The following is a 20,333-nucleotide window of genomic DNA, read 5'->3' as shown; positions in this document are numbered from 1 at the left end:
TGATCTGAGGGTCTTCATCCTTCTGCCTGTTGTTAATCTCTTCTGAGAGAGGGTCTCCCAAGATGAGAGGATACTGGAGGGTTTTGAATTCCCCATACAGTGCCACGGGAGATGGGAGGTGAATGCCTTTCCCAAGCATCTTAACAGCTTGTGGCTGGCAGCACTAGTGATGACAGACACCCCAAAAAGGGACAAAGAGGGCCCCATGCAGCTCCAATGCAGCTCCAATGTTCTTTCTCTCCCTCTCCTTTGGCCAGGCTCACAGCTGGAGAGGACAGCTAATACCTTCTTTGGGATGGTGAATCTGACTTTGCAGCATCCCCTCTGACAGCCTCAGGAACATTTCTGGCTGTGTCAGCCAAAATTCCTGCCGGGGACTGCTGCAATGCAGCACACCACACCCCCGCCGGCGCTGAGCCCGAGCCTGGCCAGCCGGTGCTGCTCGGCTCCAGCCCTGCCGCTGTCCCTCCTCCCCTTCCCAAGGAGCCCTGATGATTTCAGGTTGCCTGGCATCACCTCCCGCGGGCACTTGGCGTCCGCAGCTTGTGTCACAGCAGCCCCGGCGCACGTTCGGTTTCACAACGCAGAACGCGCTGCCTCCCCGAAGGGATCGGCTGTGGTTTCACATTTCATTTCCCTCGCACGCTACACCCGAATTCCAGACGCGTTCTGGCTCCGCTGCTGCATGGACTGTGAGCGTCGGCCCTTTGCCGTAGCCAGCGGAGGCAGACGGGACTTCCCTCGGCTCCAGGGAGTGGACCATGAAGACGTCAATTGTATTCTTGCTTTGCATCTCGCTTTTCCCAGGCTTTTCCCAGGGCAGAGTTGTTAGAGAGGATGAAACTGGTTTTGCAGAATGTAACGTGTTCTTCCCTGGACAAGTCCCACCAGAAGGATTTACGCAGCCGTTCCATGTGAAAATCTGTCAGCAGTACAACAAAGAGCCACGCTTTGCAACCCTCTACAGTACTAAGGACAAAATCCCTCTTTATTCAGCTTTTAAGTTTACAAAGCCAGCTCAAAGCGAGGAGGAGAACTGGCTGGTTGAACCGCAGGTAAGGCAGCTTTTCCTTTGCTGTAAAGCAACTGTTCCTGGAGAACATTTCCTCTGGGGTGAAGCTGGGACTGGAATTTTGCAAAGGAGGCAGGAACTCTGCTTGTTGAACTTCTGTTGGTATGAACTTAGCATGACCAGAACTTATTTTTGTGCCTGGAACTGAGCAAACAAATAGTTTCTTTTCCCAGGGAGCTTATAATGAAAACTGAGAGGCTGCTGCATGAATGTGCAGTGCCAGGGGAGAGGAAAGCCCTCTCTGACACCAGGGATGTGTTTGTCCTGCCCAGCCAGCTCTTGTGGGCAGGGAGCTCTGCTGGTGAGTTCAACATTGCAGTGTCAAGTTCAAGTTTGTTCTGTTGCCAGTATGATCACAACAGTGTTTATAGGGGTTCTTAGCTTCACTGAGCAGAGATAAAGCATCCGTTTGTGGTTCACCAAGTTGATGCTGCAGCTTTTCAGTGTGTCCCAGTGTTGCGGACTGAGGTAGGAAAATGAGTTGTTGTGTCCTGGGGCGTGCAGGCTTCAGTCAGGTCAGAAGTATGCAGTATAAAATGAATTTTCCCAGAGCCTCAGTGGTTTTTGCCTCCCCTGACACTTGGCATGTTTAAGCAAGGCCTTCAGGCTGTTCAATTTAAAGGAAATCGTTTAAAAACTGGTGGTGCCCTAAGAGAACTTTAGCTCTCCTTTCTGTCCCCCCCTCTGCCCCCATCCCTCATGTTTTAGATTTTTCAGCAGTGATAATGAGGAATATTGTAGCAACATCAGGCTACCCCATCTGTTGAGCTCAGGAAAGATTGTCAGTGTGCAAGGGTGCTTTGTTAAGGCAGGAATGGCTGCAGTGTCACAGCAATGTGTTAGGAGTTGGCCCTCAGCTGCTGGATGTTGCCACAATCAAAGCTCACCCCTCTGCCAGGAGAATGCTGTGCTTATTTTTCTCACATGTGGTGATGAGATACTAAGGCCACAAGGCCACAGACATTGAAGGCAGGAAATATTACACGTTTATCTTCAGCCTGGACTGTCTTCTGACTCTCTAGGCTGGGTTTTGAGTTGCAGGAGTTTCTACGGGTTTTTGATCTGAGCTCCTTCCACTTCACAGGCAAGCTGTGGGAGCTTACCCTTTTAAAACAGAGGAAACATTTTGCAGGCTCTGTCATTACTGAGTTGTGGAAGGGTGGCAAATATTTAAACTGCAAAGGGAAAAGCATTTAAACTGCTGGCAAGAATCTTTGGTCAGTGCCATGGAGGCAGCAAAGTAAAGTGGCAGAGATGAGATCCTTTCCTGTTTGCCTTGGCCAGTGACACCTTTCATCACCCCTGGCCCCCATATCTCCTCCTGCTTCTTGTGGTCCAGCTCCCCCAACCTACCTAGGTAGGCTCAGAAGCTGTTCCTGCCATGGAACAGTGGCAGCCTCCCCCCCACCCTCCACCTAGTAACTTCAGTTCCCTTTACCTGCTTCTCTGCTCTTCCTGCTCCATCCCTGTTGACCCCTCGTCTTGCCTTGGTTCCTGCCAGCACTCCAGAGTCCCAAACCTTGTGTGTCCAGCCACCAAAACCTTCTGCAGCCTCAGAAATAATAGATCAGGTGCTACATTTATTTGCTCTGGCTTCTCCACAGAAGTCTCCCAAGATGATAGTAGTTCTTAGTTGTCACAAATGGGTCTCCTTCATCCACTAGTGAAATGCAGATATCTCAGAGGCAGGAGTTAGCAACTCTGCAGTTCCCTGGAGGAACCTCTGACTGAGACAGAAAAGTACTAGGACAAAACCAAACCAAACCAAACCAAAAAACAAACAAACAAACAAAAAACCACCACCACCAACAACAACCAGCAGAAGAATAGGGAAATCAAAAATATGAAAAATTCCTATAACTCAATAAATAAGTGCATACAGTCCTCTCAGACACTGCCACTTGGAGGAGAGAGCAGGGAAGAGCTTTCATACCCATTATATATTGTTCTACCAAGGCCAGGTCAGATGGCTTCTGAAGGAAACCCTTAGCAACACCTGCTCTGCAGCATGGCCCAGTGAGCTCCTATCACTGATTTTCTGGGTTATTTCCTTGCCAAGACAGGGATAGCTGATGTGAGCTGGCTCAGCTGCACCGTGGCATGTGCTTACACATGGAGAAGCAGACACACAGCAAACGGAAAGGAATCACTGTAAAAACACTCAGCACTCCAGTGAGTGCCTCAAGGTTGTCATAGGCTTTTTTGGGGGGATAATGATGTAAGTGGTGAGGGCACCATCTCACTCCCTCCTCAGGAATGTCTGCCTGAGAAACAAATGCCAAATGTGGCACAGAGGCAGTAATTGGGTGAGAAGTGTGAGGAATGTCAGTGCCACTCACCGCAGATTGGCAGCTGGAAACAATGAATTAATTCAGCAATTAGTGAAAAATTAGAGAGCAGGAAGGATAGGCTGATGAGCAGGGTACTGATGGGACTCCCCCAGGCTCGAGTCTGAAAACCTGCTGTGCCACAGATTTCCTGGGGGTTGAGAGCAAGTCACTTAGGTGTCTTTTACTTCATTCCAGTTTGATTGTCTGAAAATCTCTGTTTGATTTTTTCTGTAGCTTAGGGAGAGAAGGAAAACTCTGGAGTTACTTTTTCCATCCGAATTTGTGAGGGGCTGGATGAATTACCTTGTGTTTTCATTGGGTTAATGGCTACCACCAGGCAGACAACCAAGGTGGGATTCTTGCCCAGCTGTAGTGCAGCTACCTCTGAGCTGCCCTTGCAATCTCTCTTGGTAGGGAGTCAAGAGAACAGGCACTTCTAGAGCCACTCATGAATGTCCTACTGCAGAAACCTCAGCGTAAGACACAGTGTGCCTCTTCCCTGAGGTGTGAATCCCCCACTAAGGTTGGATCAAACATTTCCACTTCAGTCAAAGGTGTAAGGGTGCCTGAGGAAGTAGCAGCTGGAGAGGGAAGCTGAAGTTCAGGGATGCTACATAGCAGGGTGGGGAAGTTGGGGGGTTGCAGTGTCCTGGCTTGTTAAATGACTGAACTCTATGGAAGCTGCCTGCCCTAATAACTATGTGTTGCCATACTTTTAATCCCCCCTGCCTCTGTTCCTCTGAAACTGCACCCTCCACTTAATGACACACATCAGTATTGTTGTGTGCTAACATCCATACAGGCTTCAGGCACATGAGTTATTTTTAAATCTCCATTCTATGGTAAGGAGTTTACCTGTCTGCTTGGATTTTGCCCTGAGCTGTTTGGACAGGTGGCTTCATGGCTGACTTCATGAATGCAGATGTGTTTTGGAGTGACACAAGCCAGAAGCTTTTTGAAGCAGGGAGGAAAAGTATCTTGCAATGCAGATTAGATGCAGTGCTGAGACAGCCTGCCTTTGGGACTGAGCTGGAGGAGGCATGAAAACCTCAGGTACACATTAGTTATTACAAACCATAATAGGAGTTATTATAAGCATAATTAGGTGATGTCAGAGTCTTACACATGAACAGCACACAATTGTGTTTTTATCATATTCTTTTTTAATTGCATCCAAACAATCTTGATGGTATGTGCAAAGGCCTGCAACTGGACAGGTAACCAGAGACTCCTCAAGGTTAGTATGCAGCAGCTCATAGAGAGAGAGAAATAAAGTTTATTCTGCTTTGTGTAGGTTGGCAATTTCTGCCAGGAGGCAGAGCTGATCCATCTTAGGTCTATGGGTCCTTGTAGTATGACAGCACTCGCCTTGGGAGTGAGATGGGATGAGTCTCTGAGGAGGTGTAAAACTCCAAAGGGCCATAGCACTGAGGACAGTGCCTGGGCACAGCCTCACACCTGTGCCCAATCCCCCTCACCTCTTCCATGTGATTAAACACACTGAGTGCATCCCTTGTCCCATGGCACACCATCATCTCATCAGCAGGAGAGAATGGCAAGGGAAGGCGGGGCAGGAAGAGAGTGATTTTGTAGAATGCAAAATGTCTGGCCTCATCAGCCAGCTGCAGCCTGTTGTTTGGGGTGACTGAGCCAGATGAGCAGAATAAGGCAGTAAAAGTGCAGAATAAGTCTTTTTTAAACAGTGCATTTAGAAAAAGCTGTGGCTTGTGCATCAGCACATGGGACTGACTATGATCCTCCCAGTCCTGAAGCATTAAGCACCAGATGCTTCAAAAAAAAAGAGCACGAAACCACCTTGGCAGGAGGTGGGGTAATGCAGCCCTCTGCAATGGCCAAGTTGGCACTGTGACCAAGCTTGGTGCAGAGGGAGTCCTGTGCCCTGACTGCGGGGGTTTGGCTGATGCAGGGGGCCAGCCAGAGCTCAGTTCCTGCATGAGGGTGATGAACAGCTGCTGACACTGGCCCTTTTACCCTAACTTTCAGCACAGGCTGGTGCAGAACTGTGAGGAGGTAATGTGGCACTAAGAGGATGCAAACTCTGTAAGGTTGCAAGGACATAGTTGGATATCTGTCCAAGTGCACTGCAGGGTGATCAAGAGACAAGAATGGATGACCTGATTCAAGGTAGACTATGAACTGTCTGCCACAGATGTCCCCAAAGTGCATATTAGATAGTGCAGTAAACAATTTATAGTCCAAGGGCAAAGACAGAAGGTTTAATTGGGCCAGCACAGTGGTGAGACCTGAGGGCCACACCCTCTGAAACAGAGACTACAGGACTACGCAGTGAGCAGTGACTGCCAGAGATTGTCTGCCACCCCTGAACTTCTACCAACATGTTACCCTCTAATTTGAGGAACAGATTGACAGTTTGACACAGCCCTCTGGAGTGGCTGCAGGCAGTGTCAGTAGAATCAAGACAGACCTGTGGCCATCTGAGAAAGACCCGAACACACCCTGACATTTAGTGCTTTTGCTCCCACTGCTCTTTACTGCCTCTTCCTGCCCCCTTCCCTCGTGTGTGGCTCCAGGGCAAATTCCTGCTGCAGTAATTGCTACCTCTGGCTCCACTGCATGGGAACCACAGACACAGGCAGGTAGCACAGATTCTATGGAGGACCTTTGGTGATGGCACCCTCACCCATGTTATGCCAGGAGCTGTGTGGTTGTTAAGGATGAGGTTGGGAGTATTAAAGACATGATGAGGGTCAGGTTGCTGATGAGCAGCCCTGTGACAACCCTAAGAGTTCACTGCCATGTCTCCTTTTCAAGGTGGGGTAGTTCAGGTCACCTGACTTGATGTCTGGCTTCATTCTTGCTTCTTACACAATAAGTGATGAGAGGTAATGCCTTCTCTGGACATCTTGTACATCATGGCTTGTTTGGATTTTTTTTCTTTTCCTATGGCTTGGATTTGATAGTTCAGAGGAGCTTAAGGTGCCATGGTTAAGTTCTTAAATGAACTGTAGGTACCACCATAGTAGGAGGTGAGAACATGACCCTAAATTTAGCCATCTGTTGGTCTTAAAAATCTCTTCTAGGACAAATTACAAGTTAGAGGCTTGGTATATGGTGCCTGATGAGATTTTGAAGCCTCTGTTGTCCTGTGGATCCTAAACCAATGTGTTTGACAAAGAAGCTGAGTAGAGAATACACTGCTCTGAAGCACTTCAAGGAAAGTGAGGAGAGGGTGCAAAATATAAACCAAGGCATGGCATGTCCTAATGAAAAGTATATGTCAAGACCTGTTTTACACACTGTTTTCTAGGAAAGTGAATTGCATGCAGTAACACTTCTCTCTACTTTTTCAGATAGATGATCCAGAAAATGACTTGCATGAAATGGTGCATGAAGCTGATATTGGTGACACTGTGGCCAACCTTGGTGCAAACCAAGCCCTGACCTCAGACTACGTGGGCTCTGGCTATGAGAGAGGCCTTCTTAATCCCAGTTTGCTTAATACGGAGGATTTCCAGGTGGCCACTTACACACTCACAAACGCTGTCCCTCTGAGCCCAGCTCTGAGCAAAAGCTGGCACAGAGACATTGGGAAAGTAGTGGAGCAAGTTCTGATCCCTCACTGTTCCCAGACGGATCATCTATATCTCCTTGCAGGTGCAATTCCTTCCAGTGTCCAAGTTAAAGGCAAGGTGTCAGTGCCAGAGAGCCTCTGGCTGGCAGCCTGCTGTGATGCTCCAGAGGGCTGGTCCCTGGGACTAGTGAAAAAAATTGATGATGAAAACAGCTTGGCAGACCTCACAGTGGGAGAGCTGGAGAAGCAGCTTCTACCAGGAGTTCACTTGTTCAAGGGCAGCTGTGGGGAAGACGAACAAAGCCAGGAGAAAAGAGAAGCAATATTGCAAGCTGTCAGTCAGATCCGCTCCGGAGAGCAAGTAGGAAAAAGTAACAACCCAGAGACCAAAGACCAACCAGTAGAAAAACATAACAACCAGGAGACCAATGGCTGGGTGAGAAGAGTGGCTGGCATCATTGCTACCCCTTTCGTCAAACTTGTGGAACTCCTCATCTATATCTTTGTGGAGCTGGTGAAATTTGTGTTTTATTTTCTGTGGCTTGTTGTAAAGCGAGTTGTTGGTACAATTCTGGATGGAGTCTACAGCCTGTGGAATGGGATGGTGTCCTACCTTAAAGCTATCAGCATGGTGCTCATCAGAATCCCCTATGATGTTGGGAGGGTCATCATCAACATCTTCCTGGGCTTCCTGCAAATTGTTCAAGATGTGATGTCCCTCATCTACAGGATCCTGAGCATCCCTATGGGGTTTGTCCTTCACCTTGCTGCTTTCCCTTACCACACCGTCTGTGCCATTCCCTCTGTCCTAAAAGACGTGGCCACTGGGATTGGGGGCACCTTCTTGCTGGTCATCGATGCCACAGCCGCGGTTCTGCATGGCTTTTATTACCTGGCTTGTCACATCATCAAACGGTTTGTCCCTAAAAACTTCTCTGACGACTGACAGGGACAGAAACCAAGGCTGCAAATCCATGGAATGAAGGAGGAGTGGGGTGATGCTTTAAGATACGTGGCCAAATGCTGTCAATTTCATTCTGGTATTTATTGTAGTGACATTAATAAAAATGAACTGACTGCGGAATAACAAGGAGGGCCAAGGCAGTGTCGTTCGGGGTCGCCACCACTGTAACTCAAGTTCTGTCTGTTGTAAAATGTTTGGGTTTTATCGGTGCAGGCCACAAAGTTGCTGTGATTTGCAGGTGTCAAGATACTTCCTCTGGGAAATGCACACTAAATGTGGTACGAGGTAACTTCTTTCTGGCTATGATGACACTGAGACTTACGCAGTGGCAGTGATCTCTGTAGAAGCTCATCCCTTCCAAGGAGCAGATGGTGGTGGTTAGGGGAGGACAGGAGTTACAGAGGGTTGCTGGGACTTGATGAAAGGATGAAGAAGGCAAGAGTGCAAGGACTTGGGGCTGGGAAACAGCAGGGAAAAGGGTGGAATGGGGACAAAGTCCTGCTGTTGGCTGCATTTCTCATTTCTCTGATGTCCCACTGGTGGAGGGGATGCAGCTGGGTATATCTCATACTCTTCAGGCCTTTCCAGACATCTGAAATTGCATGGATCTTAGTGCAAGGAAAGACTCACTGTCCATTTTTTTTTTGCATGATGGGAAAACATTTTTCCTTAGCCATACCAAGGTCATCCTCCTGCAACCCTTCCTTCCTGTCTGATGACCACTCAAAGTCTGAGCCTTGAATCTTCAAGGTGCAGTGTTCTCTGAGGCTCTAAGCCCATGAATGTCTTAGCCCTGGAGCCCTCGTGTCAGCTCCAATGCCCAGCTGATCTATGAGCTGCTCTTTGGATTCAAATCTGTTGCCACATGCCTTGTCTCCCTTGAGAGCTGACTACTCCTGAAGTACACAGGGGACTATGGGCTGTCAGGTGGGAGGAGAGGCAGGAGGGATCCCAGGCTGCAGTGCTTGTTTTGCTGTGTAAGCTGGTGAGCAGATGAGTCCACGCACAAAGAGATACCTTAATGTCAGAGGCAGAACCAATTCCTCTTCTGCACTGCTCATCCTCTCTACTCACTCCTCACCCTTTCTTCCCTCTACCAGCATGAGCCCAACGTCTGCAACCGTGGAGCTGGGGCACACATCAGGGCTTTGCAGGGGACCAGCATTTGTTTGCAGCCAGATGAGGGGCACAGAGACATCTGCCACTGCTGGAGAAGGGTACAGGAGTGCTGCTCTTCCCTCGAGCTTGGCTCAGCAAGGGGCTTTGGATCTCTTGGTGCAGTTGTCTGCAGGAGGGAGGCTTCTTGTCTCGGCAGCAGGAAGCTTTGGCTGGACTCCAAGAGTCCATTTGGGAGTATGTGGTTCCTTCTTTTCACACCCATTTTTGTGTCTCCCTCCAGCATCAGCTTGGTGTGGACCCCTGGTCTCATCCCATAATGAGTTCCAGGAATGAGCAAGCTGGTGCTGTCATCTCAGTGGTGCTATGTTGGTGGTAGCCTGTCCTGGGTTGAAGAAAACTCATTTACTAGCATGGCAGCTCTGCCTCTCTACACCATGTAGCCTGCAGCAAGGCTGAGCTGGCGTGGATGGATTCAGAGGGAAAAGGAGATTTGGCTGGTTCATGATGGGGCAGAGTTGTTTCTTTAGCTCAGGGGCTGTGTTCAATGCAACCAGATGTGTGTGCACATCCCAGCCCAGCACATCCTGGCCAGGTGACACCCTGTTCAGCAGTGATGCAAATGGCAAAGTTGGGGGTGCCAACAATGGTGACAAAGTGGGGAAGGAGTGGCATGAGTGGAAAGAGACAATGAGTCCTTGTCTCACCCTTCATAGGCCAATGCTAGTTTATGTAGAAAGAGAAGCTGTCTGCAAGCAAAACAGACCTTGTTAAAAAGGAAAGGCAGCTTTTGTGTGCCAGTATGGGTTGTGGTTGGGTAAAGTCAGTGGTGTTTTGCTAAAGGAATGTTGGGTGCAAGGGGCAAGGTCACTGCTCCTAACAGGCAGAAAGCAGCCAGTGGATGCTCTCCAAACTGAACTTTGCATGTCTACCCACTCAAACATGCCTGTCAAGACACATGTGGAGCTGGTTTTCCCACTCCTTCATGAGACCCTGGCTTAATCCTGGTACTCCTCTAGGGCTACATGGCAGCTGTCAAGGCAGGAGAGAAGCCAGCTCAAGCCCCATGGGATGCTAGGGTGGGGTGACAGGGGCCCCCAGCCTGGGGGCCCCAGGCTCCCCAGCAGCCTCTGAAGACACATGTGATGGCAGCAGCTCTCAAGTGCAGCCCAAGCACTGGGGAGGAGTGGTAACTGCCCCCCACAGCTGTCTTACACCTTCTGTGTGGCCTTATCTCTGACCCTTTTTAGCTGTATGGCACTGCACAGCAGCCACCCATGCACTTCCTGAGGGCTCTGTGCCCAGAGCAGCTTCTCTACACCTGAACCCAGCAGCTCCTGCATCCCAGGTCCAGCAGCATCTCCAGTGCAGCTCTGCAGGCACAGTGACATGTCACACAGTGACATGTGCTGATAAGCAACAAAGCTGAGGCACCTCAGGAGGTCTGCATTGTCAGTTTGCCACCCCTGTTGCTACCCCACCTAGCTCAGGCCAGCACATCTCTCTGCAGCCACAACTTCTGACAGCAAGTGGACAGCCCTTGAAATCTAAGGTGCTGCACCTCTATAGGATTTGGGCAGCTGTGCAACAGTATTATTAAAATTGTCTTAACATGCTCAGATTTCAAATGCTAAGAACAGTAACTGGCATGGGGCATTTCTCTTCTGTGCTGCATGTCTGAGCAGGCAGTGGGAAATCTGCCTTGAACATTGAACAATTATCACAGAACAAGCAACATCCGGCAAAAAACAACTGTTTGAGATTCTTCTTATTGAGGCATGATTTATGACTCCTGAGCTTTACTCTACCTTGGAAACATATGGCTTCAACAAAATAAAATGACTTTTCCTAAGAGGGCCTGGTATCACTTTCTGTCATAGTTGAAAATGATATAATACAACCTAGGGTGTCCTGACTAATCAGGAAAACACTGGCAGCATGGTTTTTCCTTGTAACAGCTTGACATCTGATGTTAATGGTTCTTTTGTGCTACCTTTATTTTTCAGAGCATTCTAAGACTCAATTAATTAAGCTGCAGAATAAGTTGGTAAAAGCTGAGGTGTTGCAGGCAGTGAATATGACTCTGTGTGTGCCAGGAGAGGGGACTGTTTTATTCTTGTGAGATGCAGTGAGATGCACCCAGAGTGTAGCATGATAGTCAGTTTTCATACAGAAATTGCAGCACAGCAGCACAGTTCTTCACAGCTCACAGGGAGAAACTCCCTCTTGTGCAGTGCTGGTCTCTAGACTGGCATGGTCACAACTTCCTTACCTTCCCTAACAGGGGTAATAATACTCCACTGAAAATATAGAGGTCCTGTGATGAGTAAACCAGATGTTGACACCTCTGTTTTGCAGGTACCTCTCTTTGGAGAGATGAACCCCTGCAGCTGAGTCTGCATCTGTCTCAAGTCTGGCACTGGTACGGGTTGTCTGGAGAAGCTGTGGATGCCTCACCACTGGAAATGGTGAAGGCCAAGTTGGCAGGTTGGATGGGGCTTTGATCAGTGTGGTCTAGTGGAAGATGTCCCTGCCTTAACCAGATCACTGCAAGCTTTGACACAGGGCTCTCTGCACCTCGAGGTGACCCTTGTCTCTGCTGCATCCACCCTGGGCCTGGGCACCCCTAATGCCAGAGGGACTCAGTAGCTCTGCAGGACAACTCCTCAATTTCAGGACCTCTGGGTCACACCTCTTCTACTACTGCACATTTTGAAGCTGCTCACCTTGCATGGAACTCCATCAGCAGCTCCCTCCCTCCCTCCCTCTGGTCAGGGAGCTGCTCCTGTTCAGCAGGGAATTAAGCCATGCTTGCTCACAGGTTATCTCTTCAGCTGTAGTGAGTGCCAGAAAATGGAAAAGGTATTGAAAAATAAATACCAGTGTAACTCGTTTGGCCAGGAGGGATTGTCTAGGAGCAAGGAGTGTGAGGTGTGTCCAGGGTGTGTGTGTATTAGTGAGATTGCAATCCTGTGGGTTTGGCATGGGATGATTTCTCTTTGCTGCACAGACTCCTGGGCTGTTGGACTTACTTCCATGGATCTCACACTGGGTAACATCTGCTAGTGATTTCCACAGAACTGGTGTTTCCAGCCAAGCAAAATGCCTAAAGACTTTCCAGTGGTGTTAGTGTTACAGCTGGTTGGAAAGTCTCCAAGGAACTATATTCTGTCAGAATGGGGTGATTTATCATACAGGCTTCTTTTCATGGCCATTTACCATTTTTAGTGGAAAATATTTTTCAAGTCCAGGTTAGAAGAAGGACAGGAAACATCCAAGAGCAGCCCAGGGTCTGGATTAGCGGTCTGTATGTGGACATTCAGCACCCACTCCTGCCTAACAGCAGGTTTGGCATGTGAACATGGCCTTTTCTGTCTCAGAGGCACATCCTTCAGCCATGGCCCATCTTACCATATAGGTAATTGTCCTCCATCTATAAGGGTGAAAAAATCCTTTCTCCTTTCCAAAAATACTGAAATTGTGACAGTATTCCTGGGAGGTAGAAGCCATTTTCTACTGAGCCAGCAGCAAAGTTGCCTGCAAAACTGAAACAGAGGTCTCAAATTCTTCTGCAGTATCATCTTTATTAATAAGTTGATGTTTTAATCTAATTTAACATGGTGAAGAATGGACATCTGGAGCAGATATCACTGTGTGACTTTTCCAAATTCTCAGTACCTGCTGGTAGAAGATGGTTATGGACCAATGCCAGGAGCTGCAGCATGTGGGAAGGACTGTGCTGGTGGGCAGGGGAGGAAATCTGGGAGAACATCAGACTAAACAAAAGGAAGAAATTTCTTTTAAAATGAAGGTAAATTACAATAAGTAAAACTCTGATACAGGCTGTCCAGAGAGGTAGTAGGTGCCCTGGCCCTGGAGCATTCAAGGTTAGGCTGGATGGGACTCTGAGCAACCTGATCTTGTTGAAGATATCTCAGGTTGAGCTGTGTGGCCTTTAAAGGTCCCTTCCAAGCCAAGCACTCTATGATTCTGTGAAACCAAGTGGCCAGTAGCTAAACAGTGAACAGTAAGGACTGAGAAATGGTCTCTGTTTGATCCTGACACCAACAGGCTGCTGATGTGAGTGAAGCCGCTCCAGAGGGACGATACAATAGACTCATGGAGACATCACTCTCTGGATTTATGCCATCTAAATGTAGGCATTTAAACTTCTTCTCTGCAGGCACAGGGTGCCTGTGCTCAATATAAATATGTCACCTGGCTTTCACCTGGGCACCTCAGCTGGATGCCTAAAGCTGGGACCAATGGAGCTTAGCTGGGGTTGGTGGCTGATGGGGCTTGTCCCACCCTTGAAGACCCTTGAGGTGTCCATTGATGTGGCTCACCCAGATGATGTTACAGGTGGGATGGTCCTTCCCACAGCCCCTTGGAAGGCTCTGGGGTCACTAAACCCTTCCCTGCAGATAGGACTAATGCCAGGGTCTGATGCCCCCTGAGTGCTGCTGGGTGGGGGTTGTGTGTGGCCCCCTTGAAACAGATGGGATTAACCACTGTGTGCATCTCAACCGCATGGCCTGGCCTAACCTGTATAGGTTGAATCCAACTCCCAAAGAACTTGGCCCACATTTTTTGAGTTCATGGAAAACATGCACATTTGTGGGGTGGATGAGTTCATCCCTCACCCTCAGGCATCTGCAGGAGGTAACTGTACACCTTTGCACTGGAGATGACAGCCTGCACTTGAAAACACCCCTACACTCTGCAAAAATGAGGTGAGTGTCTGATGTAGGGCAAGGGGCTGCCTTCTCAAGGATCTGTGAGGGCACAGAGCCCATGGCTGCAGAAGAGGCTTGAATGGTAACAGTGGCTGTCCTGGTGTCAGAGGGCTGCAAATCTGAGGCTCATCACCACAGCAGTTAAGGGAGGACTACTCAGATAGAAGCATTAAGGTTGGAAGAGACCTCTAAGATCATTGAGTGCTACCATTGACACAGCACTACCAAATGCATCACTAAACTGTGTCCCCAAGTGCCATATCCCTATGTTCCTTGAGCACTCTTCCACGGTGGTGATTCACCAGTTCCCTAAACAGTTGGCTCCAATGCCTGACCATTCTTTCAGTAAACAAATTTTTCTTAATCTCCAAACTAAACCTCCCCTGGTGCAACCTGGGGCCACTTCCTCTTGTCCTGTCACTTGATACCCGGGAGAAGAGACCGACCCACACCTGGCTACAATCAATTTTCAGGTGTGATCAAGCACAAGTGAATAGGCTCTCTGGCTCCAGTGATGAAAGATAATTTTGTCCATCCCCAGATCCTGTAATGCTTCAGATCGTGTCCCCATTCCCAAGCCATGCAGGGCTGCCTACCTTTATCTCAGCCATGGCCCTTTGCCAGGTCAGGGACATCCCACAGTGGTCACCTATGGGCTGCAGGGAGATTATCCCACAGCCACTTGGTGTGGGGACATCCCTGTGACGTGGTCCCTAGTCTGCCACCACCCTTTGGTCTCCAGTGTGGGCCAGGGGGCAGGGGATAGATGGCAGCAGAGTGGTGGCCCGGAAGGATGGTCAAGGAGGTGTTGGGGAATCACCAACACACACATGTTTTTGGCTCTGAATTTCCTGTGGGAAACCAGCTGGAGAGGTGAGGATGGGGTGTGGGGAAACAGGGCTGTCCTCAGCCTGTGGTGGGTACTCACACCACACACTGGGTGTGAGCAGGGACTAATATCAGGGCAGGGCTTATTGAGAGTGGCCCTGTCCTGCCAATCACCCATGCTCTGAGACTTCCAGGGGCTATAGCAGGAATTCCACAGCAGCCCTTGGCTTTGAGGAATACTGCAAGATCTTTCTATTTATCATGATGGTGCTGGTGACATGGTCACCCTCTCAGTCCCGAGCTGCTCTGGTGACTGAAGGTGACATCCACACCGCCTGTACCAAGGGCCTGGACCTAAGATGACAGATTCAGTGTTTTGGAGCTCCCATTGAAAGCAAATAAATAAGTACTTTATGTATGTGCATGTATTTAAATATATAATGCATTTATTTTATTGTGATCTGTGCATCCTGCAGCTGGAGGTAAAGTTACACCTGAAACATCCCAGGTCTGCAGCTTGTTTTAACTACTTTAGACTTTCTGAGTTTGTCCTTTCCTCAGGACAAACTTCCCTGGTGATCCCTCAGCACTAAGTCACTCTTCTCTGGGGAATTTGACTCCTAGGTAAGCTTGGCACTGCCCTGAGCCAGCACCCTCAGCACACAATTCCTCTCGCATTCGCATGTCCTTCCTGTTTTTATGGCTCTCACCCACTTCTGCTCTGGGGTTTGCCCAGGTCTCCCTGGAAGAGGGATTAAATAATCTCTGTATTGAATGATACATAAATTAAAATCCACTATAAAGGCATGGAGAGGAAGGACACTGAGGACTGGATTTGTCCCAAAACACGGGATGTTCTGCTGTTCCCCAGCATGCGCAAATGATGGCTCAAACAGAAGTCAGGTTTTATCCATTTTATTTAACCAATGAAATTCCTACTGATAACAATGAAAGTAATTTCAGCAAGTATAAATGCGATACAGTTTTAAACAAACCCCATTGTTCCGTACCTATAAATAGATTTTTCAAAACCTCATAAAAAGTGCAGATTTATGAATTGCTGTTAAAATGTTAATACATGATTCCTTTGTTTAAAAATGCGTTTTTGTCTCTTAACTCACAAAAAAAGAAAGTTCCTTCTGCATCTGTTCAGATAAATTCAAGTCGGGTAACTTAAAAACTAACAAAAGTCACACAACAAAAAATTCCATCCCACTAGGTCAGTCTGTCCTTTCAAATAAAAAAACAAAAAACAACAAACCCAACCAGCAACAATAGGAAAGAAATGATAAAAGCTGCTGTGGGAACCCACAGTGAGCTCCTAGCAGCTGCCTCACCTTGCAGGCAAACCTCCTGTGAAAGCATGGAGCCCATGGCCTGTCTCCTGAGCTCAGGACAGGTGGTGATCCGGGACGCAGGACAGGAGAAGTGCCATCTGCCCACAGGATGCTGTAGGGACTGTGGGACCCACAGAGCTACCACACTTCCTCACTTCCTGGTGGTGGGAGGGAACTGCAGAGTTTTGTCCTTAACCCTCCATCCCAAAACACCTGCAGGGCCGCAGCACAAGCAGGTCAGAAGCTGACAGCTGCTGGGCTGGGTACAATTTACCCCCTGTCCAGAGGGTCAGAGGTGGGAGATGCAATGAAATGCCCCTCTCTGAGCACAGCGCTGCCCCACTGCTGCCCCAGCCAAGGGGGCTCAGACCCACGGCTGCCAACAGGGAGCCAATGCTGCTCTTACCCTGATGTGCCAGGCTCTGCAGTCAGCAAATCCAGGGCTAACTTTTGCACTCGAGAGAGGCTTGGAAGCTTTTTGGCTGCAGAAGTGCCATGACCATGTTTGTGGTCTGGCAGCTGGTCTGTCCTTGCCTCTCAAGCTCCCGCTTGCCCTGTGCATTGGTGAGCAGAGTGTGGGAGGCAGCAGCAGCAGGCTTAGGGGCACAGGGGGCTGAAATAGATGCCAGGCCCCAGCCTTGGCCACGTTTGGGTCTACCTGTGGTCACACACAGGGTGGCCATGTGGCTCTGACTGTGCTCTGTGCAGAGAGGGTCTACCTGTGGTCACACACAGGGTGGCCATGTGGCTCTGACTGTGCTCTGTGCAGAGAGGGGCTCAGGTCACCCACAGCTGAGAGAGGTCAGCTGGTGCTTCTCCCTGTATCTACAGTGGTATTTTATCTACAGCAGGGTCTGTTTAGCAAGAGCAGTTTAAAGTGGCTATGTTTATCAAGTTTGCTACTTTATGAATTAAAAAAACAAAACAAAACAACAAAACAAAAAACCAAACCCCAACAACTATAAATACAAAGACTCTCACACACCAGACACTTGCAGCCTGCGTGACTCATAAACCGCATCAATATTCTGTTAAAAAGCTTATTCTACTTAGAACTATACATAGTACAAGAGACCTAAAAGTGGCAGTCGTGTACGGGCACGCTACCTGCCCCAGGGTGGCCCACAGTCAGGTGCTTCCTAAAAAATCAAGGAATTACAGTAACATGGCACAGGACTGCAAAGCCGATCACAGCTTCTGCTTACACTGCATACGAAGTACCAAGGGGAACACAAAAAAGAACTGGTGTTAATACTGATGGATTAAAGAGTAACTATAAAGATCAAAACAGACATTCACAGCATGCTACATATATTGCTCACAAACTTTTTTTTTTTTTAAAGGCTAATACAAAACAAGGAGTTGGCAGTCTGATTTTCAGTTATGTCAGATAGAAAGATAAAGCATTTACATTCATTGTGTGGCTTTCCAGCAAAAGGAGAAAAGGGTAAAACCAAGAGATTTCAAGTTTACAAAATTCCTATTTTTTTAAGCTACAGTTCATATCCAGTTCTGATCACAGTCGTGAAAAGACCTCTGACTGCACTGCCTCACAGAGTTCAAGGGCTGTAGCCTAAATATTATTATTTTCCCCCTAAAAGTGGCCACATCACTCACCACCATGAGCAGGCTGCTGCTGCAGCCACCTGGGCATGCGGCAGCTGGGCTGGAGGGAAGAGGTTTGGGTCTGGTGGCACGACATGAGCATGAAGTGAGGAATGAGACACAGTTTTGGACTGTTGGTGTTTGGAGCTGCTGCTGTTGCTGCCCACCCAGACTCCTCAGCTGGAGACACAGTGCTTAGTGATTCATCCATTTTTCCTCAAAACTCCCTTCAAAGGGCTGATGGGGACAAGAAAATGCAATTGAACAGCAGCAACATTTTGTTGGGCAGAACAGTTTCCTGCCCCTGCTCCATCTCGGGAGTAAGGAAAGGGTCCCAGCTCTATTCCCAAAGAAGCCCTCTGGACACCTTGGAAGGAGGCATCCTCCACCACCTCCCCTATGCACAGGCACACAAAAGAACCTCTCAGACAAATCAGTGAATTTTCTTCAGCTGACCAGTACCTCAACTCCTCCTGTGCTGGCTGTGTCCCCTTGGGAGCGCCTGTGCTCTGCATCTCCTGATGCCCACAGCATGACTTGATCCCCAAAACTATAACAGTTGGCGTCTCCAGTACCTCTAACTACTGGTCAGGAACAAGGTCTCTGTTTTTCACAAGCCCTGATGATACTCAGTACCCTAGGAACATCCAACTCTGTCTCCAGCAGCTACTCCACACCGTGCATTTGGATTTTTTCCCATAGATAAATGAAAAACCCAAATCCACTTGTTCTAGAGGCTGGATGCAGTCTGCCTGGCTGCAAGGCACCTGAGGGGCTGCCAATCTTGATGGCCTTGTAAGCCTGCCTGGCAGAAGGGGACCTCAAATTCCCTGCTAGATGTCCCTCTGAGAAACCTGCATAGCTGAAGAGTTCAAGTATGGGGCATTTCACCAAAGAAAGGATTTCCTTAGTGGATCCACTGGATTTTTGCTGTAACTCCACAGATAGGCTTTGACACACTACTAAGCAAACACTGAGTTTCATCCTTTTGAACCACATTTAGCATTTTCCTGTCCAAAAATAATCTACTACGGCAATTAAGTGTTTCTAAATGTGAGAAAGAGCCTCTGCATTTAACAACAAGCAGTGACAGAGGAACCTTGTTTTCAAGGTTAAGGCTGGGAGGTTGTCCCTGCTGCTGGGAGGCTGCTCAGGGTTGGGAATTGGGAAGACAGGAAGCACTTGATGCAGGAAAGGGGTGGTGGCAGGTTGGAAAATGACAGTTTTCCCCTGATGAGCAGCAAAGGATTAAATTTCTGTGAGAGAGACCTGATTGCATATTGGGGGAGCAGCAGCACGGCCACCTGCCAGGAAATGTGCTCTAAGGAATAAATTAACACTGATCAAGATGCTCCTGAAGTTTCCTCATACTACTGTGCTCTCTCCATTTCTCACACCTGTAATCTATGCAATAGCTATGAACTACTATATTAATTTTCATTTGGAGATAAAATGTTTCACTTACAATTCCCAAATATAGGAAAGCTGGTGGATGCATCTCTTCAGACAAACACAGTGCTGGGGGCATGAGAAACAGTAAACCTGAAGTTCAGGTAATGAAAATTGACATTTTCTCCAGCTCTTGGAATGATTGCTAACAGCAAGTAATTCTTACAGCTTTATAGTCAGATCCGCTCTGGGAAAGTTAATTTACAATGAATCCACTCCCCTCCTCCTTTGTTTTGTGCAACATCACCCCTTATTTATGGGAAAAGGATCCAAACATCTACAGAAAGTAACTGAAAGAACATCACTTGTGATCAAGAAGATTTGGAGTATTTCTTTTGATCCAAAAAGTTTTAGTTCAGGCACATGCTATCCCCTTACTACCACCAATCAATGTTTTCTGCAAGTAGAGGCTAAATAACCCAGCTCTTCTGAAAGGAAGTCCAAATTCTGGATCATGAGCCTGAAATGCATGCCTATGTTCATGGAAAACACACGTGCATGAGAAACACTGAGAACCTGTTCTGCAAGAGCAGTGGCTTACAGTTTAACTGCTTTAGGAGAGATTTCTCTAAGTCTACATTAAGTCCCCAAAACAACTCATTTCATTAACAATCACTGCAAATCACATGGATCTGGTACATACTATTCCTTTAGTCTCTACGGAAATTAATTTTATTCTATTTTATTTAGGTGACTCAGTTCCTTTAAAAACCTGACTCAAACATTCAAGTGGCATCTTCTAGGATTTTGCCGAGTGCCTGGGTGCTTAAATCCCCATTGAAATTTAGGCAGCTAGCTGCTTTTTCCAAATCCCATGAAAATAACAGTATCACTACAAACAAAAATACACTTGAAGAATCTGATGCTTTTACTTTCTGCACTCAAGTAATAGAGCAACAAAATGTTTTCCTTTTTGTTCCCTTCTGATATGTTTTAAATTTATGCTTACATTTGTAATTGTTTACAAGCACAGATTTTCCTGTCCTTAAAGCCTTTTTTTTTTAATACATAGGAAGAGCTGATAGTGGCAATTCTTCAACTCTTACAGCTGAAGTACATCCTTTTCAAGGACCAAGGTGTTGGGCAAGGGAGGGGATTCCTGCTCTGCTCTGCTCTGCTCTGCACTGGGGCAGCCTCACCTCAAGTGCTGTGTGCTGCTTTGGGCACCATAATATAAGAAAGATATGAAACTAATATAGAGAGTGCCCAAAGGAGGGCCACAGGGATGGTGAAGGGCCTTGAGGGGAAGCCACAAGAGGAGTGGCTCAGGTCCCTTGGTCTGAGCCTGGAGGAGACTGAGTGGAGACCTCACTGCAGTTACAGCTTCCTGGTGAGGCTGTAGA

At 47.9% G+C, this 20,333-nt stretch overlaps 1 protein-coding gene and 1 long non-coding RNA gene across 2 annotated transcripts; one reads left to right on the top strand and one right to left on the bottom strand.

Annotated features, from left to right (window-relative positions):
- Positions 1 to 425: 425 nt before the first annotated feature.
- Positions 426 to 10,790, top strand: ENDOD1 (endonuclease domain containing 1). The gene is made up of 2 exons (XM_083855830.1): positions 426 to 1,055; positions 6,735 to 10,790. The coding sequence occupies exons 1-2, from the start codon at positions 762 to 764 to the stop codon at positions 7,899 to 7,901; spliced, it is 1,461 nt and encodes a 486-aa protein (XP_083711956.1). The 5' UTR covers positions 426 to 761; the 3' UTR covers positions 7,902 to 10,790.
- Positions 10,791 to 15,500: 4,710 nt separating this feature from the next.
- On the bottom strand, positions 15,501 to 20,320 carry LOC310905729. The gene is made up of 2 exons (XR_014589265.1): positions 16,656 to 20,320; positions 15,501 to 16,594 (listed from the first exon to the last, which is right to left on the bottom strand). It is a non-coding gene; the product is annotated as an uncharacterized lncRNA (long non-coding RNA).
- Positions 20,321 to 20,333: the final 13 nt, after the last annotated feature.

The sequence above is a fragment of the Zosterops lateralis genome (assembly GCF_965231275.1).
Source record: "Zosterops lateralis genome assembly, chromosome: 2".
NCBI classification, from domain to species: Eukaryota; Metazoa; Chordata; class Aves; order Passeriformes; family Zosteropidae; genus Zosterops; species Zosterops lateralis.
This window is presented reverse-complemented; position numbering and strand designations above follow the sequence as displayed.

Excerpts from the sequence above, each read along its gene's own strand:
- ENDOD1 (XM_083855830.1), top strand. The coding sequence starts at position 762 with ATGAAGACGTCAATTGTATTCTTGCTTTGCATCTCGCTTTTCCCAGGC. Across the intron at positions 1,056-6,734 it reads ACTGGCTGGTTGAACCGCAG|ATAGATGATCCAGAAAATGA; the intron begins GTAAGGCAGCTT and ends CTACTTTTTCAG.